The 25,606-nt window shown below is 25.8% G+C and overlaps 1 protein-coding gene across 4 annotated transcripts in view; it reads left to right on the top strand.

Annotated features, from left to right (window-relative positions):
• Positions 1-25,606, top strand: part of LOC136080744 (fibrillin-2-like) — a 53,116-nt gene that overhangs the window by 10,904 nt on the left and 16,606 nt on the right. For 3 of the 4 annotated variants that reach the window (XM_065797788.1, XM_065797790.1, XM_065797791.1), the window contains exons 2-11: positions 591-713; positions 1,987-2,109; positions 10,417-10,544; positions 12,217-12,280; positions 12,381-12,470; positions 16,497-16,625; positions 17,151-17,254; positions 21,077-21,140; positions 21,252-21,440; positions 25,279-25,425. In XM_065797788.1, the coding sequence (XP_065653860.1) occupies positions 591-713; positions 1,987-2,109; positions 10,417-10,544; positions 12,217-12,280; positions 12,381-12,470; positions 16,497-16,625; positions 17,151-17,254; positions 21,077-21,140; positions 21,252-21,440; positions 25,279-25,425 (1,161 nt within the window). Of the gene's footprint in view, positions 1-590; positions 714-1,986; positions 2,110-10,416; positions 10,545-12,216; positions 12,281-12,380; positions 12,471-16,496; positions 16,626-17,150; positions 17,255-21,076; positions 21,141-21,251; positions 21,441-24,867; positions 24,910-25,278; positions 25,426-25,606 lie in introns of all 4 variants that reach the window. The other variant, XM_065797789.1, reaches the window with a different exon arrangement.

Here is a 25,606-nt window from a genome sequence, read left to right on the forward strand (position 1 = left end):
TTTAATTTTAATTTTGTCTAAATAACTTTTCTAAAAGCCAAATTTCACTTAGAAAACTGTAGAAAACTTTTTAGTTTTTATGCGACCAAATACTTTATGTACATGGGTCAGTGTTTTTTATGCAAAAACTGGATAAAAGCAATTTTAACTTTAGGCTCGCCTTTATGTATAGGTTAGAAGCTTTAACTTTATTTCATTTTTTTAAATTTATTTCTTAATGGTAAAGCATCTGACTTCTTTAATGCTGGTGCTTTGCTGATCTTATTTGCTTTTTTAGTTAAAATAATTTTTATTCAAGATTCATGACTTGTGCTGTCTTCGTTTTTCAAAGTTACTTAGGTGTTCTTCCAAGCATTATGTACAATTTTTATATGATAATATATGATTATTGATAAACATTATTTTTTTATATATACATAGCATTTATCAATAATCATCCTTTCTATAAACGGTATATAGGTATATAATATACCTCAATTACTTGTTGTAATGATTGCATTGAATTAAAAAAAAATGTTTGTAAATAAAAAAAATTAGATTAACAATTAAAAAAAAATAAGATTAACAGTTTAAAATTAAATTCATTGTAGGTGTTGATTTGACTGATGTTTGGTTTTCAAGCTTTGAAACAAGTGATGCTTGGTTGACAGAATCTATCAACAACCAACCATTTCAAAGAGTTATGTATTCAAGTATAAATGTGCCCAAGAAAGGTAACTTTAGAAACAACAGGTCATACAAACTATTTATGTTATCTGTTGTTATTTATATATAACTTTATATATATAAAAAAAAATTTGACAATGATTATCATGATTTGATACACACTTTAATTTTAGATAAATAAGTATTACAAACAGGTTTCTATAGTTATAAATATTACAAACATACTTCTAAAGTTCAAAAAAGCTATTACTGTATGAAACTACTATAATGTTAGTTTTTTGGAATATACATTTCTCCCCCCAAGGTTTAAGAGGCTACACTGTCAAGGGGTCTTTTTTTTAGAAAAAAGTTGTTACAAAAACATAGCAATAAGTGAAGAAAATGTTCAATGTGGCGTATACCTCAGATGATGTGATGGAGTTCTATGCATCTCAATTACAAAATGAGTCGCATAAGTTTTACTAACGCATAAGTTTTATTTAACAGACAGCAAAATCTGAATAGGAAAAATAAATTGAAAATATAGAAATATACAGATTTTAGTACAAGAAATATTTTAAGAAACTATATGTTGTTTATTTAAATTTTTTGAATAATTAACAAAATTCTCAAAATATTTTGTTTTGTTGCATGTTCAATAAGTTAATACTCACTTTAAATTTTAAAACAACTTTTTTTCATCATACAATAAAAAAACAAAAAAACTCTTTATCTTTTCTTTCTTAGTTGAGAAGCTCAAATGCTTTACAAATAAGTTTTAAATTATTTAAGTAAATTTACAAGACAGAACAATACTGTAACATAACTTACATTTATATTTCTTAGTTTAACTTAAATTAACTAAATATTAATTTTTTTTTGGGTCAACTTTAAAGCAAGAATACTTTCCAAATCCAAAAATGAGAATAAAAAAACTATTGCATGACTTTACTTTAGCAAGTGCTTTTTAAATCGTATATTTTATATTAAATTTGTTTTCATAAATCTTTTCAAATAAAGATACCAAAAATTTTATAAAATAATTTTTTTTATACATATTGAGGCCTTAAAATATGGTTTATTTGTTTAAAAGGTAATTAGATGTAAAAAACTTTAATCGATAACTATGTATTTTAATACCTTGTATTAATACCTCAAAGTTAAACAAAACTTCAAAATGAGTTATATATAAATCTTTATAGTTAGTTTGTAAACCTCCGTTGGTTTAAATATACCCCTTTGATATATATTAAAAGCACTTTTGATGATTTTCTCATGTGCAATTTGACTATTACTGTTATAAAAACAATCGAATAATCTTCGATAATATTTATATTATAGATGGTGATTGGGCTGTAACAGCAAATGGAGTTAATAATGAACTACGGTTACCACAGGTACCATATTATGGTGGAAAAATTGCAGTATCATTCTTCGCTTACACCCTTCAACCTACAAGTCTGGGTAAAAAAACGTTTAAATTTATGTTTAAAAAAAAAGTTTTCTTTTATATTTTAATATAAATAATGTGTTTTGCAAGCTGTTTATTATTGTTTTTTTTTCACAAAAAAGTATAAATTAATATAATTTTTTTTCAACAAAAAAAACTTTTTTATTTAAGTTATTTGTTATAGTATAAAAATAAAAAAATAATTTATTTAATTTAAATAAAAATATTTATTTGTTTAAAAAATATATAAAATTGAAAATAGTAATTAGTAAAATTGTAGAAAAATTGATTTTTTATAAATTAAGAAAAAAAGAAGATTTTTCATGAATTAAGGGAAAAAATAGTAACGTAGTTTAGTATAGTAATGTGATCGGTAGTACTTAATAACCTATTAGCTCATTGTTACTGTGATCTTAGGATTACACCTTGTGATCATATTAGCATTACATATTGTGTTCATGTTAACATTACATTTTGTGATCATATTAATAATATATGGTGTGATCATATTAGCATTGGACTTTGTAATCATATCAGCATTACACTTTGTAAATATATTAGCATTACACTTTGTAGTCATATTAGTATTACACTTTGAGATTATATTAGCATTACACCTTGTGATTGCATTAGCATTACACACTGTGATCATATTAGTTTTAAACTTTGTGATCATATTAGTATAACACCTTATGATCATATTAGCATAACACCTTGCGGTCATATTAGCATGACACCTTCTGATCATATTAGCATGCACTTTGTGATCGTATTAGCATTACGCCTTGCGATAATATTAGCATCACTTTATGATTACTAAGAATGATTTTTTTTAACAAAGGCTTCTAAACAAAAGTTGTATAAATGTTTTAAGTAATAACATTTTTTCTTATTTTAAGTTTTGTTTGCAAATTAACAGATTAGGTTTTTCTGTTTAAGATATAAATATACAATCAGATGACAAATGTTTGTTGAACTTTTGATAGAAATATTGATAGACTTTTCCAATAAATTTGTCTATATTAAATTAATTTTAGCTTAAATGTTTGTTAGATTTTTATTCATAACAACTGTTGTTTTTAAAGCTCGTAAAATCTTTGTGTTGCCATAGTGATATTATTTTTATAATGTTAACTTTTATTATATCAGAAAAACTTAAAATTTTGTAAACATTATAAATTCATTATTGGCATAGTCAAAAAGAATGTTTTTCAAATTTCTCTATAAACCTCGTTGCTGAGCGTTAAAATCTGTATCAAAACTGTTCCATCAAAACTTTGTTTAATAGAATAAAACAAAACAAATAAAGTGAATAGAATGAAATGAAACAAATGAAGTGAATAAAATTAAATAAAAAAAAGAAGAAAAATAAGGTTCTTATACTAAATTATGAGTAAAGGTAGAAGTATTTATAAACCAAGTATGATAATCCTCCTAGTGGCATTTTCAAAATAAAAATACTCAGTCCTAATCTAAAAAACAGGTTAACGTCATGAAGGACATCTGGTTGTAAAAAATTATTCAACTTAAAACCTCTCCAAGCCACACAAGGGCATAAACATGAATGTTCAACATAAATAAAGGTTTTGAATGAACATTTGACAATGGATACAAAATCTTTAAATGAAAAACTAAGTAATAGAATGGAAGGGGTAAGAAGATTTTTTGTTTATGACCACTAATACAAAATTGCAGAAGTTTAAGGCTTTCCTTAACTTAAACCGCAGATCTTTGACTTAAAAAAAATAATATAAAAAAATTAGTTACAAATTGTGGATGAACATGAAGAATAAGAAACATAGGTTTTTAACTTAGCAATTTGTCATGTGTTATGATGTTGTACAATTTTAAAAGATCTATTAACATTGACCACTGTAACTTATTGAATAAAAAAAGTGTATGCTGAGTAATATAACTGATGCGAATGCCACAAAAAGATTGTATCAAGTATTGCTCTAACTAAATTAGTCCTATAACTTTTGAAAACAGTAGTTCAAGTTTATTTTTCAGTACGGTTCTCAAAGTTTTTTTCTGGCTTTTATATTATATTAAACTTTTGCAATTATTTAAAAAAATTCAACAACATCTGAGAAAGTTTTGCCATTTAAGTATTTTAAACAATACTTTCAAAAATCTAAAATGTTCTGCATTTTTACCAAAAAAAAGTTTAGTAACTTTTGACAAAAGTAGATAAAATTTCAGTTATAAACCAAATCAAATCGGGTTAGTCCAAAAAAAGTTTAAGAATTTTAGACCAACCTGGGTTTTTCAGATTAAAACCTATTTTTTATTTAATGCGCATGTATATTTTTATTTGATATGAAAATTTGCTAACTCAAGCGGCATTTTAAAACAGAAAAATACCAAAAGTATTTTCTGTATTTATCTATACATTAGCATTTGTGACACAGTTAGAGTTCTTGCTAGTGTTGTTACGTCTTTGAAATTATTCGACTGTCGACTAAATCAATTTTTGTATTTTTTAAAGTCGACCAAAATCGAATAATACATTTTTTAAATCGACTAAGTCGACTAAAAGTCGATTTAGTCGAAATATTTGAATAAAAAATTTTATTATAATCATATTCTTTAGTGTTGCCTGACAATTTACTTTTAAGATGGTATGAAACAAATAGAACTTTTAGAGAGTAAACAAAAAAACTAGGTGATATGTAATACTGCTATAATAATACATGGTGTTATAACATGTTCTGTGATGATTTCGGCAGCACTTGAAAATAACTCTTCTGAAGGCGTTGATGTATCAGTTATGCAAAAAATCATCTTCGGTACTTCTGACAAAACGGGAAATTGGCATAAATTATTTTTATAAAATGCAAGGGGACATAAATTTTCTGATACTTTTACTTTCATATTTAGATAATTGATGATTTTGTCCACTGAAAACAAATCTTTTGACAACACTGTTTCATCGCATAACAGTATTTTTCTTTTTTTTTTGATGGAATTCTTTAAATAGATGACGACGCTTGACTAGTCAACTGAAAACTTGTCGGTGTGAGCTGCAATTCATGGCTCAATTGAACAACTAAAGAATGAGCTTTTTTAATACAAGCAATTTTTGCTGTTTTGTTTGATATAAATTTAAAAGTACGAAATGGATAATCTAAATATGTAGCTGCGTATAACTTTTCAATTTTGAGAAAATCTTCACATCTTCGATTAAAACTGTCTTTGAGTTTAATGGCAAGATTCATAATTGTACGATTTTTTGATTCACTTTTAAAGTTACCAAATAATCAATTAATTTATAAACGGCTGGTAATATAATTGAACAAGTGGTATTTTGTGATTCGCTCAAAATTTTTGTAAAATCATGTATTGGTTCTAATAAATCAGTTAGCTCACCAATGATTTCCAGTTTCCAATTTTTTAACAACAATTCTTTATTGTCTTTGTTCTCTGGTTTGATTAAAACGTCTTTGATTGAGTCACTAAGTTTAAAAACTGATTGCAGCATTAAAATGGTCGAATTCCACCGTGTAGGTACGTCTTGTTTTAATTTGTTAATTAAACATTTATCTTCCGGATTGTCACTTTTCATATTATTTAATTCAACACAACTAACTAGCTGAGCAGAAAGTTTATTACCATGTTTAAATAAGTCAACCAGTTTCCTACATTTCTTTAAAATTATGAAAACGCAATTATTTTCTTCAGTTGATTGCTTATTCTCTTTTACAAGAACATCTTTAACAATTAAATTTAATATGTGACAAAAACAAGGTATGTACATTTTACTCATTAGATCTTCTAGACAATGTTTGATATTCGCAGCAGTGTCACTGCTTGTTAAAAGTGTTTTATCCATGGCCGTCTGTACTAACAGGCCTCGTAAACGCGTTAATCGGGGCCTGGGGCTGGGGGCCATCAGAAAACAACAACAACTAAAGAAAAATTTATGATTGCATGAACTTTTGCTCGTAAAAAACCATTTACATTTAGTATGCATGAACTATAGCTAATTTTTTTTATCTTACTAAATAAATAAGACCAATTTATAAATAACAAGTATGTTATTTATAACATACTTGTTATAAATAACATACTTGTTATTTATAACAAGTATGTTATATATATTTTTTAATAACTTTTATGTTACATATATAACATATATGTAACATAAAAGTTACTAAAAAATATTTTACTTTGAAAGTTTCAAAATCTTTTGTTGTGGCTCTTTAGACGATCTTGGTGCATATAAATTAACATAGTTTTTTAAAAAAATGTTTGAAAGTGAAATAGCATGTTTTCTTTCCATATTAAAGTTAAAAGACTCTGATATCAACATTAGTACATTGCAGAGTGACTTTCGGTAGATTTTACTAACAATTTCATGAAATAATATATAAAAGAAAATAGTCCACTGACAAACAATGTCATTTGGTATCTTCAAACCTCCACAATTTATTTCTGCAGTATAATCACCAAATTCTCCATAGTAAAATTTAGCTTCTTCTTGCTCTTCCACTTCATTTCGCGCAATATATCCAGCAATATATACTAATCCTGCTTTTGTATCTATTTGCAAACACTTTTCTTACTCAGGCAAATTGTCAAATATATCAATAGCATTACTGCTAAGAAAGTATCCACATTTTTGGCAGTTATGTCCACTTTCTGCTGATAAAGAATCAATATCTATATCAATATGGAGCCTTAATTTTGCTCTTTGCATTTTAACTTTTTTTATGAAATTTTGCACATTGATAAAATATGTGCCTCCAGATCCTAGTCGAAGTTTTCCAAACATTTTTTCTAGTGGGTCATTTTGTTACAACAATAGAATGTTGTAACAAAAATTTAGTAATGGCTACTAAACCACGACACGTATGAGCTAAAACTGCACCTGTATCTTTGGTCAACTGAAATTGTCTGTTTCTCTGTTTGCTGGACATTTTTTCTGCCATTGCTACCATTTTTACGATGCTATTTCCTTCGAGTTTGAACAAGCTTATGATACTAGACCAGCATGCATATTTCGTTTTCCCATCATATTCATAACGTAACTTTTGACTTTTTTCTGTGATCCAGTTATTACGAACAGATTTAAGTAAATGCACAAAGTCATATAACAAGAACATATTATCTTTAGTCAACCATGGATCAACACAATCAAACTTTTTAAATAGTGCTTGGTTTACTCGATTATTGTTGCATATTAGGGCTACAGGTACCCCTCCAGCGCTCTTTATTTCCTCTTGGACAAATTGAGTTTGTTCGAAAAGAAATTCAGAATCAAGCTCACAAACTGGTAAAATTTTGCACAGATATTGCGGCCCCCCATAAAGTGACACTAACATTAAACTTAAAACAGTTGTTGCTAAAGAGTCTGGTTTATTGCTTTACCAAAGGCTGAGCCAGCATGATAAGTAAGCGATGATTTAAGATAGACTTAATCAGTTAAAAGTATACTCTTTTTTTGCATTTCATTGTCAAGCTTTGAAAAAACTGAGTTTAAAAGCTTTATACCGTCTATTGCAGAATCCAGTTTTGAAATTAGCTTTGTTAAGAGGGAAATACTTGAAAGTTAAAAATTTCATATAATGATCTTGAAATTGCAAAATAATCAAATGCTCTAACAATAGTTTCTGTACTGTATTTTTTCTTCCCAATTATAGTAGAGCTCATGTCACGAATGAGCTGCAAAAGATTCATAATTTTTCTGCCTTTTGTTAGTTATTTAAAAAATTGATCGCTTCTTGTAATTTCGAGCAAGAACCAATTATGAAAGTCTTATTTTGAAATAGAGATGCAATTTATACTTAACTCCACAAAATTATCCCTCAAAAGTAAGATCATTCTTAATCTTAAGCATAAATCTGACAATTGAAGAGTTTTCTTCAAAGTATGTTGACTGAATGATTAGCAAATGTTCATCAGCAAAATACCAAGTTACATCAACTACACCACAATCAATTTCTTTAATTTGTTGCCTCTGATAAAATGATTTAAAACATGAAATCTTATCCGCAGCTATAAAGATATCAAGTTCATCGGCTATAATGTTCCGGACAGATAAAGATGCTTTAAATGTTGTTCTTAATTGTGGTGGAAAAGTAGGTATCAAACTAGGCTTGACATATGTGAAAACTGATAGAGGATCGCGAGGCCTTTTATGGCCAAATTTAGTAACTGTTGGATATCTAGGTGGAAAGCGTCTTTCGCAAACAACTGTATCTGGGCTGTCAGATACATTATCTCGTGAAATGGCATTCATCCAACGATTATATTCTTCTTTTTCAGAAGGAAGACGAAAAACTTTTGTCTAGTCAGCAATTTGTACTTGCTATCAAACGAATCTAGCATTTTGATAAAATGCTTGTTGTCAACAATCGACAGTGGTTGGCTTGTTTGTAGAATAAAGTTACACATAGATTCTTCTATATCTCTATATTTCTGCGAGCTTGAACAATATGTGTAAGAGTTTGCAAATGCAGCTTTGAAAGATAGATGACCAGTTGTTGTAATTGGAAGTTTAGACTCTTTAATATTACTACAATGGTTACCATACAAATGATTTGCCATTGAGCTGGTATTTTTCTTGTACTTTAGCTCTTTGTTGCAAATTTCGTTTGTTAACGCATCTTTATATTTACTCGTGGTTATTGTAGAGTCATTATTTTTTACAAAATAATTTTAGACTTTAATTTTATGAAAATTGTTATTCAACATTTTGTTTCTACCGTAAAAAGATAATAAAAGTAAATAAAATTTATTATAATTAAGTCAAAGAAATAGCATAAAATCTCTTAATCGATCTCTGTAGTTTCGTCTCTCTTTGGTTTAGTCGCACGGCTTTTAAGTGCGTTCGTAAGAGAATTCCTTTGTGCGGAAATATTCTCCGAAGAGATTTATTTGTCTATCAATCATTATTACTAATAGCCCAAATGAAGCTATACCAATCTTTAATAATATCTATAGGGAGTTAAACCAATCGTTGATAATGTCCATTGTGAAATACATTACATAATGTATTGAATTTAATTTAATATAAGAATACTACTTGTTATTTCATTTGAATTTAAACAAAAAAATTTTAAAAATGTTAACTTTTTAAATTCTCTTTGTTTAAATTCAAATGAAATTATATAAGAAGTATTCTTACACTATTTTATCTTATATATTATCTTTTGTAAAAATGATACAAAGATAAGAAATGTTAATTTTTTAAATTCTCTATGTGTTATCCTGAGTACCATAACACATTACTTAACATTTTGTTTTAAAAAGCATCAACTGGTTGCTATAATACGAAAAAAGAAACATATTAATGAAGTTGTGCTACATACAGTAAGCATAGAGTTAAGTTTATGTGATACAGCAAATTAGGTTCAATGTTTAGATATTTTGACTGACTTAAAAAAAAGGTTATGAATAATATTCTTACGCATGGCTCTATCTTTATAAATCATTTATCTTTTTAAGTTAAACTACTGATAAAGATATCTCTTTACTAATTGGTCAGCATTGTAACAAAATTAAAGGTTAATAAAGTTATATCAAGTGAAAAAATAGAAATAAGGATGTTAGGATGATTACCCGACTAAATCAACTTTTAGTCGATTAGTCGGAAACCCATAGTCGATTAAATTGACTATTCAATTTTTCAAAGTTGACTAATTTTGACTTTCGACTAGTCGACTTTTAGTCGATTTAGTCAAAGTTGATAACAACAATAGTTCTTGCTCATAACTCATAACAACACTAGTTCTTGCTCATAAGAGATTTGATGTTCAATGCTCGGTCTAGCCAGATAATCCATATTGGTGAGAAAGGAAACAATGACGATGTCTATGAAAATTGATTACATAGACATTCTTCTTTTTTTTAAAATTTTTATTCACTATTAACTTTTTCAGATACCTTGAGCAATACACAATTGTACAATTATTGCAGTACTCTGGATAAACCAATTTCAGTTTTTTGGATGAACCAAGTTTTTCATAGAAAATGGTTTTCCATAGCCTTATAAAATCTGTAGGAACTGATTCTGATACTTGATCCTACTCTCAAAGCCTCTATAGTATGAGCTATAATTAAAAGTACTCAAATTTCATCTTTAATCTAAACAGAAAAGAAGAATATTTAATAGAAGTCATTACTAATCTTTTACCAACAGATTATGTAAAAGTAATAAACTTACTTTGTAGAGTCAATTTCTGGATTGTCCATTTTTTTAATTTGAAAATATTATACTTTTCTACTGCATCATTTTTAGTTCATATTGCAATATTTGTTGCAGTTTAGCATAGTTGAGTTAATTAGAGGTAAAAGTTGTTTAATAATTTTTTTTTAAGCTGTTCGATTCCTCAAGTTAAATTTAGAACTTATTCAAGAAACCGCAATATCAATTAACAATAATGGTTGGAATCAGTATTCTGCAGTTAAGTTTTATTATAGAGATCAAGTTACATCAGCCAGCTTAGTAAGTTTTTATTTTTTATATTGGCAATTTTTACAAGTTTATTGATCTCCCTAAATGCTTGAGTACCATTATTGTGGAGATTGGTAGCAACTTTTCATTTTATTTATTTTTTTCACTTACTTTTTTCTTAACTCATAAAATGTGCTCATAATTGATATGAATACCTAAATACTCTTTAAGTCCCAGGTTGAATATTTTCAGATGGGAAAAGACTTTCTGCTTAACCAAACAAGTTTTTGGCATTATTGGCTTTGGCATCCACCATAGAATGTATTGAATGTGCCTTTAACCTCTCAAAAGTTTCAACTAGAGGTGTTAATATCCCATTGATTGTATTATTTGAAAGCCTGAACAATGATACTTTGCACTACATTATTTCTGGTAGAAACAATCAAGGTTTCAGAATTAGCACAAAACAGCATGGTTAACCTTTTTTTCTCCTCTAGTTCAAACTCTTGTTGTGCAAATGTTGAAGTACCATAAAACTTTATTTATATCTTTACATTTTTTTCTATATTGTAAGCAAACTATAGTTTTTTACAAACAGTTTCTATACAAACAATAAAAGTTTTCAATTTAGTATTTTGAATAAACCAAAAATAAATTATTTTAAATTACAAGCTCATAATTAACTATATTTTTACAAAAAATTGTGAAAATATAGTTAATTATGCTTGGATTCACAAAAAAGTAAATCCAAGTTTTTTTTTTCTTTCTATAATGACAAATAAGTGAATCCAAGTTTTTTTCTTTTTTTCTTTTTTAATTTATTGAAAAATCATAACAACAAAATGTTCAAACATGAAAATCTAGAATCTAAAAATGCACTAAGGATAAGAAGTTCCATTTTTTAAAGTTTTTCAGCAAAAGTTTCTTAGTTTAATGTTTGCTTTAAGTATGAACTACATGCTGATTAAACTGGAAGAGTCCAAGCTGTTATTTGATGTGCAATTTTAGATATAAAAATCAATTATTTGAAAGTAAAACAAAGATAATTGCCAAGATTTAACCAAATCATAGTTTAACCATAACAACTAGATTTAACCATGATAAAATAGTCATCTACATTATAAATCATTTAGTGTTAAATTATAATCATTTTTTTTTTTAAGTTATTGTGTTGATATTATAAAAATATAAAATTGTTAAAAACCACTCTGTGATCTTTAGTTACCAGTTAATCATGTTAACATTAGTTAAATGTTTTATTGTTAATTAATGAAAAGGAAGATTTAAGTTATACTGCATAGATTTTAATTGAATAAAATATATTTGGCTTAATTTAAATCAGTGATTTTTAAAGTGTGTGATAATGTCTTCTGGGAAAGTTTGAACAATCTAGGAGGGCAGTAATAGCTATGTGTATATTTGTAGTAGAAGGTTAGTAGAAAACACTCATGTTTTAACAGTCTTCAACAAGTTTAAAATTTCAACCTGTTTTTTCACTAAGCAGCTTTATTTAATTTCAACCTGTTTTTTCACTTAGCAGCTCTATTTAATTTCAACCTGTTTCTTCACTTTATTTAATTTCATGTTTTGGAGTTCAAGATTAAGAGAGAATGGCAAATAAAATAAAAACATTAAAAAAGAAAGAGTAGTGTGCTCAATTTTTTTTTATTACTTCTCTATAAATCTATTTCACATTAAACTTTTAATTACGATTGAAATTTAGATCTCAATTTTGTATAGTGGTAGCGATTCAATATATTTGGACTTAGTTACCATAGCGATTGATGGTAAAGTTGTCTTAATGTGCTTACATAAATTTTATTTGAATTCAATGTTAAACATTTTACTGAGAACAAAAAAATATAAAAAATATTTTTATTTTTATAGGAGCCATTATATCTTGCCCAATAATATCTTCTTCAAATCCTTGTGGATTTGTTACTGCTGTTCCTGGAAACTTTGGATGGTTTTTTGATAGTAAGTCATATATCTTTAAGTTTTTTTTCACCTTTATTTTTTTTTGTTAACAACAAGCAGTTTATTGTTTAACAATGCAACATTTATTGATATTGCTAATTTAATGGCATTGGTTTAGTGTGTAGGTAAAAAATGTATTCATTAAATATCACTGATGACATCATGCTGCATAAACAGGTCTTAATCAAGTTTTACTGATGATATCATGCTAAAATAGAAATAGGCTAGAGCTTTTGTGCATACATTGACTGGTAGCATAAAATTTTTTAGAGTAATGAAAAAGGGATTTTTTTTCAAGTTTTTATATATAATCATTTTTTATTTATTTATAAATATTTTTAAATGTTGCATGTGTTGTAATCAACCAATGTTGTAGAATCAAACATATAAAAAAAAAAATTAAAAAAAAAAATTGTTATAACTTATTCAGATTTTTTTAATGATCTCTACCTACCAATATCAAAAACTACTTTATAACTTCAGTTACCAACATCAAAAACTACTTCATAACTTCAGTTAAACTACTTCAGTTTGCATGGCATACTAGCATTTAGTATGCCATGCAAACTGAAGTTTATGCTACACTCTGTACAGTTGCTGATATTTTTAATATAATTTACTAACTTTGAAATTTTCTGAGTATACTTAAAAGTTATCTATGAATGAAATTTTCCGGTGTTAATCTCTAACTATGATAATATATACTTAATTATAATATATACTTAATAACCTCTAATATATATTTAATCATGATGTTTGAGATTTATCATTTGCAATAAAAGTAAATCTGTCAATAAGCTAGACTTGCAGCTTCCGATTCACAATATTTTAACAAAAGAAGTTTTATTTTAAAACTGCAAAAATAACTAAGTTGTCATAAATATTTTTACTTGAACTTGAAACTTCAAAAATAGAAAACTTTTTCTATTTTCAAAGTTTCCAGTTTTAAAAATGGAAAAGTTGAAACTTCAAGAATGTTTAAATAATGTTTTTGTTCCATTTCTTAAAAATATTTCTATTTAGTACGGTTGAATAAGCTTTTTCAGATTTGAATTCTAAATTAAGTTAGTTTTTTTTATTGTTGATTTTATTTAACATAATAAACACCAACATATGTCAGTTGCTAATTAGCAATAGATTAAGTATTAAGTATCCAAAGTAACAAAATTTTATATTATTGCCTTCTTTTTTTATTTTTATTTTTGAATAATTATTTTTATTTTGCAAATAGAAACTAAATTTTAAAATTATTGGGTGTTTCTCATAACAGATATATAAACATACATAACATATTGGATTAATTCACATAACTTATTTTTAATTTAAAGATTACTTCTTAAAAGACTAAAGCCTTTTTTTAATTTTCTTCTTCCTCAATTTTATAACAATGACACAATCTTGGTAAGATATATATATATATATATATATATATATATATATATATATATATATATATATATATATATATATATATATATATATATATATATATATATATATATATATATATATATATATATATATATATATATATATATATATATATATATATATATATATATATATAGTATATATATATAGTATATATATATAGTATATATGTTACTGTTACCCGCAGTACCAGGAATTAGCTAAATGCTAATGTTTATAATATAATTTAATATTGCAACTCTGAGTTTCATGTGTTATCACAATCATCAGGCAAGTAGTAAAAGTTTAATTTTGCTATGATTTGTTTAGTGGACGTTACGGTTTATATTTGTATTTTAGATCGTTACAGGACCGAAATTGATTAGTAGTTAGGTTAATAATATTATTAATTTGTTTTTAGTTAGCTAATAATTGTGAAATAGTTATATGTTTAATGTTGTTTAAAATATTTTTTATGTGTTAATGTGTATTATTTGTGTATTAAAAAGTATAAAATAAAAATAAGAAAATAAGAATTAAAATTGATATAAAAATATACATAATATTATGAAATATATTACAAAAGCTGTGTATGTGAGTAATTTATTAGTTAGCCTAGAGATATATGGAACAGATTAGTATAGTTATTTTTATTTATAGTTGTTAGTCAGGTTTGTAGCGAGCTTTGTAATTTTTTAAAAAGAATTTATTTTACGTGGCGGCACTTTGATATAATTTCGGTTCTCTTATTTAACAGTTCTTCAGGTTTTGGATATGATATAATAGTAAATTTCTCATACAGACATAGTGGGCATCTTTTGGAAATATTCGAGTAAGGGGGTACTGATTTGAGAATAGACCATGTTAGCATAGGGGTTTCATTAAAATTGTTTTTTAAATCCCAGACATAGTTTGATAGGGCGGTAGAATTTTTGTATTTAATATTGTTGAATGATGATTTGTGGTTGTTGTATCTGGTTTTCCCCTCACCTTCCGTTAATCCTATATAAACTTTGCTGGGTTGGTTTTTTGCTGTGATGATGCATTTATATATAATATTTGTTGATTTGCACTTATCATTCAGGGGGCATTCTGCTTTGTTTCGACAGTTGCATTTTGGATCATTATTTTCAATTCTTAAGAAGATAATTTTTTTGTTGTGGTTTTTTATAATTTTTTCTATATTTTCAATGCAACTGTAGCTTACCTTTACAGTGTTTCTGTTTAAGATTTTGTGAAGTTTGTGTGTCTTAAGGAAGTTTTTTTCTAGTAAATACAAGAAGATTTTTGCAACATTTGTGGAGACGTTTTTATTAAATGTGGGGTTGAACCATATGATATTGCGTTTACGATTTTTCTGGGGTATTTTTTGTTTGATCTGATATTTGAGGGAGTAGTTTTTGTATCCGCAATTTTTTAGTGCTTGTTCATTCGTTTTTAGATTGATTAAATATAACTTCGCTGGAGGAGTTTTGTGATAGTCTGTTTGATATTGATGTAGGTAAGTGTTTAATAATTTGTGGTGGGTGATTAGAAGATATATGAATATATTGAAGATTATCGTTGGGTTTTTTGAAAGGCTTATGAGTGTTTTGGGCTAAATTGAAAGTTACATCAAGGAAGTTAACTGATTTAAGATTTGTTTTTGTCTATTTGAAATCCAACGTCTTTAAACTTTTGGATTATGTTTTTTCGCATTCGCATTCATTCATTTCCATTTCTTGGCCGTTAGAATTGCGTATTATCGTATATATATATATAATTGCGTATTATCATATATATATATATATATATATATATATATATATATATATATATATATATATATATATATATATATATATATATATATATATATATATATATATATATGTATATATATATATATATATATATATATATATAATAATAATATATAAAAAGTCTTAACAAGGAAGTCTTCATAGTACATAAAGTATATAAAATACAAAAAAAAAAAAATACAAAAATAAAAAGCTAATGCTTCATAACAAGTTAAGTCTCATAATAAGCTAAGTCTTAAAAAATAAGCATTAATTATTAACTTACTGCATTTTATTACAGTATGAAAATATAAAATATTTTTTATAAACATTAAAAACTTATATAACTTTTGCTTATTAAATTTTACATTGAATGAATAAAGTTGTTAATTAATAAATGGATTGCTAGAGTGGAAACCCAAAGAAAACGTTTTTCTAAAGAATTTTTTCACGAAGCGATAAAAAATGCTTTTGTGTACATATTTTTGTAACATTAGTAACATTAGTTTGTAACAACAAGTAAAAAAAGCAATCACACTCATTTACTCTCGTCGAGGCCTGATTTCTACTACTACTTCCCTAATAGTGTTAAACCTGTCATACTGTTCAGCTGCCTGTGATATATAGAGGGTACAAACAATAATAATAACAAAATAGCTTTTTTTGACTTTAAAGACTTTTTTTCCTGTAAAGATCATACTGTTATATAGAAATACATTTTAATTAAAGCTCAACTTTTTTTTTTAATATACAAAGTTACAAAAATCTTTTAAGTTTTAAAATATTCATTTTATTTTAGTGTTTCCATTTCTAGAAAATTTATATTTACTTTTAGAAACATCTTTAAGTTGGATTCTTACTCCTGCATTTACCTACTTAAAAACTGATTTTGTTTACTGGGGAGGATTGCTAACAGGCTCAATAAATTTTAGAGCATTTTCTGTTACTAACAAGGTTACTATTGGTATGTTTTTTAAATTTTTCACTACTACTACTACTACTACTACTACTACTACTACTACTACTACTACTACTACTACTACTACTACTACTACTACTACTACTACTACTACTACTACTACTACTACTACTAATACCAGGGGTTATTCTTTGAAAATAATGTTGGCAGTGGTACCCCCTATGCCGGTGTCTTCTATAAAAAAATTTGATGTAAACATTGTTGTATATAAGCATTTATTCTCCAAAAAAAACAATATTTGCAAAAAAAGTAAAAAGGTCCTCAATTTTTAAATTGGGTGGCCCCAAATATGTTTAACGATGTCGAAAAGGGTATAGAATAGCCCCTCGCTACTACTACTACTACTACTACTACTACTACTACTACTACTACTACTACTACTACTACTACTACTACTACTACTACTACTACTACTACTACTACTACTACTACTACTACTACTACTACTACTACTACTACTACTACTACTACTACTACTACTACTATCAATTTAATTTTTATCATTTTCAGAAATTTCAGTTAATCAGACATCATTCAAACAGCAGTTAAGTTCTGGTTTTACAAATTTTGACTTAACATCTGCTACCCAGTATACAGTGGGTCAGACTTATACGGCAAGTATTTCTATTAATGTTTAATTTAAAATTTTTTATTAATGTTTAATTTAAAAATAATTTGATTTTTATGATTTGAATTAGAATTTTAAAGTTGTGTATTAGTTGGTTTTATTTCATTTTAATTTTATTTTTAACTTTCTTTTATTTAAAATGTTGTGGCTAGCAAATTAAAAATATGATTGCTTTTCATAGAAGATAGGAACAATTTTAGTGAAATTTTTGAGCTGTTTATCTGACAAGAAACTTTATTATTATTATATATAATAAATTTTATAGGATAACATTGGTGCGGTCCAATTGTGGCTATAATACTTGTATTATTACAATCGCACTAAATCAGATCAATCATGTGGGTCACATATGGCATATGTCAGTCATACGTTTGCTACTCTCCTTTATGGGTCAGCATTGGTGTGGTCCATGTATGGCCACTGAAAATCACACTAAATACTAATGCACCTCACCATATAACACCTCACCATATTTATGCATAAAAGTTTTTATTGAATTATATGTGGTAAGCATAGGTTAGTCTTATAGCCACCATACCTCTTTATGGGATGGCATTGATGCAGTCCATATGCTTATACCACTCAAAGGAAGAGAGCAGCCATGGGATAGAGTTTAGAGTTCTGGCTAAAAACCTAGTGGTTCAAGGTTTAATAATGGGTCTTGCCAGATAAGCAGCGTAGGTAAAGAAGGAGGCATGAACTTCCTACTTAAGTGATCTTCTAGGCTGCTCTGTAATAAGTGCGTAATTACTTCTTTGAGCTCCTAGTCAGCTGCAAAAAAAAATCCCACTTAAAAATAGCAATAGGCACACTAAATTCTTACAGAATAGTTTCATATACGCTATCTGTAGGAATAAAAAAAAATCTAACGACTTGTTTATTTATGAAATCTTGTACAAATGCAGATGTATAACCAGTTAAAAACTTAAAGAGTAAAATGTCATACTTTTTGTATTCCTTCTTCTATACACTACCATAATCTGATGAACTGTGTGATAAAATTCTGATGGCTTTTTTATTGTCTTAATCTAGCATTTTTGCAATTTCTTTGAACAATAGCTAAAAAATATTTCATATGAAATCCAAATAAAATCTAAACCAATCACAATTAAAGTTTGCTCATATTGTCAACCAAAATTGTCATATTGTCAAACACAATTGTCACATTGTTAACCATTTTAAAATTTTCACAGTCTTTTTATGTTGTTTTCTTGCAGCAAATACAATGTATAAAGATGTTACAACTCTTAAAAATATTCAAAATCAAATAAACAGATTGGCAAAAATTATTAAAACGAATAAAGTTGGCAACCGCATGATATCATGGAGTATTCTGGCAATAGAATCACAATTTATTCTTTTTATAATTTAAAATGAGGTTAAAAGTTAAAAGTAGTCACATCTAGTTTTTTCACATTTTTAATTAAATATCATCCCACATTAATTGACATAATAATGTGTTCTACATTATGTGTTCTGTATGTGAGCAAAAACTCATCAGATTTTATATTGATCATAATCTAAATATTTAACACTTTTTTATAACTTATAAGCAATAAGGCCACATGAAAGCCACATATACCTTTTTTTTCAGGAAGATGTGGAGTTGGTATTTTGTCTTCATTATTTCTAAAATATTGTGCAATTTTTAAAGGGAAAAATTTTAATTATTATTTTTAACTTTATACTCTGACCAAAATTAGGTTATTACACCAAATTCATTAACATGTTTATTCACCAATTCATTAACATGTGGCTGATAAAAACATTCATATCAAAATTGATGACATAATGTCCAAATAGATCAAAGGACCATAAAAGAAACATTCTCACAACTTGTTCAAATGCTAAACTAGTAAAATTAATATTAACAATTTTTTTCCTAGATGCGTACGACAAAGATAAATATAGTTTTACAGAAAATTGGAAACAGAGAAATAAAACATTTAAAGAGGGTAAACAAAAAAATAAAATGTTTAAACTAAAATGTTAAATGACTTAAAACTCATTTTGTCTAAAAATTGACAGAATACAAATTTTGTTTACATACTTTGTAGTAAGTATAAGTTATTTAAAATTGATTATTTCAATTGAAGATCAAAAGAAGAAGTTTTATTAGAGAAGCTATAACTAAAATTTGTGTCTTTTACATCAGTCAAGTTTAAAAAAACTTTTTGTTTTAGTTAAAAAAATAATCTATCAGAAGTTAAAATATGACAAACAATATAAAGTCTAACTTAGCAGATACTAACTTTGTAATGATTTAGATCTTTTGTTTCTATGATGGATATTTGAGGAAAGATCTGAATCTTAAAAAAATATATTGTGTTGTCATTATATAAAGCCACCTTAGAAGAGAGACTACCAGGAAAATTATTAACATAGTTGAGAAGGAACAGATAATTGCAAGAACAAACTGTGAAACTTGTGGTTCCTCAAAAGGTACTGGAAAGGAAGCAGAGTATTGTCTATCAAGGACAAGAAAGACTTAAAAACTTTACTAATAATAAAAAGAAGGCTGAAAATGATTGGTGGGGTTAGAGTAATCACCAGAACTTATAAAAAATGGAACCACATATATAATTTTCCAGCAGAAAGAAAAACAAGATTCAGTCCACTGAATCTTGTTGTTAAACTTGGCTGTCAAAGAGTTGTAGCAATGGAAATCAGAGGAATTTGGATGTCTAGCAATGAAAAAGTCTTTTTTTTTTTTTTTTTTTTTGTCAATTCAAGCAACTTATTAGAGGAAAATTTTTTGCAAATAGTTTTGCTTTAATGTGGATGAAGTAATAGGATCAAATTCATTTACCTGAGTGTACATGGCTCTAAGTATGAATCTGAAAAATGCTTTACTTGATAAGACTTCTATTGCATGTTATTTGGGTCCTTTTACAGTGGATTATTTGATACAAATAATGTTTAAAAACCATCCAGCAAAAACATTATCAAAATTAAAGTTATTTTTGTGTTTGCTGGATTGCACATTTGTATTTAATGCTGAGACCTGATACAAAAAATTTCAATGTCAATCAGTATTGATTGTTATTAATTAACTTTTTATTAAATGTTCAAAATTTTAAAGGGGCAAAATATTAAATTGTATAATTTTTTCCTCAAAAAAAAAAAGCATCTACATAAATGGCACAAACCTTAAATAATTTTTTTGGTCCAGGCTGTACAACATGTACTTTTTATATTTTCCTCAATGCAAATATTTTGCATCATGATGAAGACGCTTTTCAACAAGCATGCTATATATATGTCACAGCCATATATATGCCATATAGGCTATATATATGGCACAGCCAAATACTTTAAAGTTTTATTTAAACTTAATTGTAGTTTATAACAATAGTAATGAAAGTAATTACAGTTCAGCAATAATGAAAATAAAGTTACAAATCACAGTGTGAATTAGTCATGCAACAGAATGAAAAGTATCACATCAAACAAAAGTTTTACTAACACTACTAAATTGTGGCTTCAGAGGATGACTAAGCGATAAAAAAAAATCCGCAATTCACAACAGTTCACAAGTTGTATTAAATAGCTCTCTACCTTGATTAATTAACTTCAAAAGTCAAAAAAATAAATAAAAAAAGAGTTAATAAAGAGTTTTTAAAGCAAAAAAGTTTGTAGTTGAAAATTGTAGTTGAGTAAGACAAAGGGTTAAAGATTAGAATTTATGCACTTATAATAATTATATAGAGAAATTTTAGAATAGCTGTTTTATACAAATATAATTAGAATTAAAAGTTTTTTTTTTAAGAATATTTAAAAATTTAATTTTAAATTACTTCCATTATAGCTTACTTTAACATTTCTAACTACAAACATTAAAGCAATAGTCAGCAGTATTTCCATGAATGTTGGTAATTCTGTTTTTCATATATTATTATTATTTTTTACTATTAGATTGCCACAAACTATGATATAGTAGTTTTTTTTAAATTAATTTTTATTTTTAATTTCATGTTTCGTAGCTGGTAATTGCAGTGAGTGCCATTCTGCACTTATTTGTGGACAATATCCAAATGGTGTAACATGTGATTGTGATCAAAGTTCCTGTCCAGATCCTAATACTCAATGTATTGTTTCAGCAGTTGATAGATCACTAAACCCCTGCAACTGTGTACCAGGTTACGAAAAAGATACTTCTGGAAATTGTGTTGGTATGAAAAGCTTGTTTTATCACACAAATGCATAAAGGTTTTATGGCGGTCAAAAAATACAATCCAGATAAAAATGCAAAATATTAATTATTTTGCATTTTTTTAAATATTAGAAATAATTTTTTTAAAGATTAAAAATTTTTGTTCTGCATTCTCATTTAAAAAATTTTTTATTTCATATGTTAAATGTAAAGCAATTAAATACAATTTAACTGTACTATTCTAAACACATTTTAACAAAAATTAACAGTACTATTCTTAACGCATTTTAACACAAATTAACTGTACTATTCTAAACACGTTTTATGTTTTATCATTTTTGTAAAGTTTAAAAATGATTTTATTTAAAGCTCAATATGTATAAGACTTTATAGAATAATATTGCAAGAATAACATTGTTACTAACAGGAAAGATAAGTTGTTAATACTTGTGGGTATAGCACCTTACAGGAAAAATAAATAAAAAAGAACTGAGTTGAATTTATTAAAATATCATTAATATTAATTTATTTTTTAACATCTTGAGTATAGGTTTTATAATTTTTTTTTTTACTTTTTTAACATCTTTATCTTTATGGTATTTGTTATTGTAAAATGTTTATATTGTAAAATGTTTTGAAAAACTGCTAGCACAAAAAAATTAAAAATCAAAACAGTTTGCAAGCTGCTTTTCTATTTTTTTTTGTAAAAGAAGTTACTTTTGACAAATGTCATTTTTTTTGTTAGAAAAAATCAGTTTTAAGCAAATAATCATTATAGGTAAATAATTAAATATAAGTTATTATGTCAATTTTTTGTGTTTATGCATTTAATGTGAATGCAAAAAACAAAAATAAAAAAAAAAAAACAATATAAAACTCTCTATTAAATCAAAAATTAAAATAAAATTTTAGTTTAACATCTAATTGGTTCTAAACTTCTTTTTCTTTGTTTGGATAACATATTTTTGTTGTTTTTACAACATACAAAATGTTTTGGAACATGCTCTTTTTAGCCATTCCCACAAAGTCAATACAAAGCTTTACTCCACGTTCATTAAAGGTGCCTAAATTACATAAATTAGAAATCATATTTTTTGAAGCATTAAAACTTTCTCTATTTTACTTTACCAATCTGCAACTAGTTGCCTGAGAAAACTATGTTTTATCTGGATTCATAGTTTTAACAAACCCTAAATCTTGACTCTATAACTTGGAAACGCAAACCTTGACGAACAAGGCCACTGCACAGAGAAACAAGTTGAGCACGGCACTTTCAGAGACTTGGTGGGGATCAAAGTTGAAACTTCTTGCTTATTAAGCAAGTGCTCTACCACTACACCACTACTGCTAGACCTTTTCTATACATGTTCCTTATATATATATCTAAGCTGTCTTAACCAGTAAAATAAAGGTCTTTACTAAACTGACCATTTCTATACTTATCTATTTTACTCCAATCATTGCCATACTTCAATGTTTTTAGTCAACAGTAGAAAAACAATTCATCAAAAGAAACTGCTTGAAGAGGGAAAAAAAGGTAAAGTTTTAAAGGTTTAAAAAAAAGGCTTTTTTTAACCTTTTTTTTAAACCTTTACAGCAGCACATTTTGGAGCAGCAGCGCAGGCTTATTGATTTTTTTCTTTATTAAGTTTCAGAGCTTTTTAGGACTAATTGAACACAAAATAACATAAGCGAACGCACTAAATAAAATAAATATTTTTATCATGACATGTGCGAGAAATTAATATGATAACTTCATATATGTTATGTATATGATATCTATAAAACTTTAAAAGTACTTCATTTTGTATTTTTAAACATAAAAAATAAAAAGGCAAATGCTGGGATTTGAACCACAGTAATTGTATCAGAAATGCTGCAACCATTCTGCCATTTAGGTGTATTGTTTTACAAAAGTTTTTATAGTAATAAGCAAAAGACTAATATACAATGATAAATATAAGCAAAAAAAATAAATGAAATAAATCAAAATTAAAGAGATATTGCCGCAACGCACTTTTTAAGTAAAAGTTACACTTTAAAACTTGATATATGTTTTAACATTATGTATTTGAAGTTTATATAAGTTAGATATTGCATACACTTTTGTTGACATTTTCTTATACAAAAAAAATGCTGCTGCTCTTTTTTGTCATTACCATGGTTGTAATGGTTGTTGTGAGTACCATGTCAATCACTCCCAAATGAGCATTGACATGTTTCTCAATATATAATATGATATATATATATATATATATATATATATATATATATATATATATATATATATATATATATATATATATATATATATATGTATATATATATATATATATATGTATATATATGGATATATATATATATATGTGTATATATATATATATGTGTGTATATATATATATATATATATATATATACGCACACACACATACATACAAATATATATGAGGAATTAGTAAACGCTATATACTAAAAACAGACATTATAAAACAGATGGTTAATCTTAGAAGAGTTAAAAATAGCCAAATGTAATCCCTATTTTTTTTTAAATAAAAAAAATTTTCAAAGTAATAATAGTTAAGTAAGATTGTCAAAGTTAATTACAAAAACTGCCATTCTTTCAAGAGACTCTACTGCATCTACATGGGACCATAACTCTTATTTGCTGTTCAATATGGAATCCCAACTTTAATATTGACGTTATACTCAAAAATGGACAGAGAATTGCAACTAAGTTGATAACTGAAATTTTAATTTTTCAAAATTATAATTCTGTAGACAAATATTTCTTCATTTACATTTTGTAACCAAACTTTATAAAAAGCTATATTTTATTTATATACTTTCACCCTTTTTTAAACTACTTATGTACTTAAGGATGTCATATATTTAACATTAAATCTCAAACAGCACTAACTATTTTTTTTTAATTTTTTTTTTTTAAAGAAATGTCTTTATATTTTTTATAATACTATATAAGGGAAGAAAAACATTGTTTAAGATTAATAAGTCCATTTTGGTGTTTACAAATTATTTTCCTTCTAATTATATATGTATGTATATATATATATATATATATATATATATATATATATATATATATATATATATATATATATATATATATATATATATATATATATATATATATATATATATATATATATATATATATATATATATATATATATATATATATATATATATATATATATATATAAATATATATATATATATATATATATATATATATATATATATATATATATATATATATATATATAAATATATATATATATATATATATATATATATATATATATATATATATATATATATATATATATATATAGGGAAGAGTGGGGAGAAATGGACAGTCTCATAGTTTTAATTATTTATAGATAAATAATAAGGTAAATAAATCTCATTGTTTTAATTATTTATAGATATTGATGAATGTGCCTTGTCAACAACAAATAACTGCTCAGTTAATGCTATATGTAACAATTTTGCTATAATATTTGTTCTTTTCAAGATGTCTATATTTAAGAAACAGTTTTCACATGTAATTTTTGGCTTTATTCAATATAAAAAAATATACATAAAAGTTAAAATAAAACACATGACAAGAAATTTAATTATACACAAGAAAGATTTATATTCAAAGTTTTTGTCCAAAGTTACCCCACTGTCCAAAGTAGTGGTTACTTTAGTTAAATATATACCTTAATAACATTTTTAAAATATATTTTTTAAAGAAATGATATAGTTAATCGGTATAAACTTTTAATAAAAAATTTATTTATTCGCTTTTTTTATTTGTTATATATTACTTTATAATACTAAATTTTTTATAGATATTAATGAATGTGCTTTATCAACAACAAACATCTGTTCAATTAATGCTATATGTAACAATTTTGCTGGTGGATACAACTGTGTATGTAAAAGTGGCTATAAAACAAATGATGGTGGTGTAGAATCACTCACTAATCAATGTCAAGGTAAATATTGTTATCACATTTTCTTTCTATAAATATATATATATATATTTTCTGTTTTTTAAATACATAATTTCGTATATTTGACAGTTAAAGGTAAATACAAAATATATTGTCTAAATTGCATAAATTATAGTAACATTTTACTAATATTATTTTAAATTATGACAATGAATTGCATAAA

The sequence above is a fragment of the Hydra vulgaris genome, chromosome 05 (genome assembly GCF_038396675.1).
Source record: "Hydra vulgaris chromosome 05, alternate assembly HydraT2T_AEP".
Lineage (NCBI taxonomy): Eukaryota > Metazoa > Cnidaria > Hydrozoa > Anthoathecata > Hydridae > Hydra > Hydra vulgaris.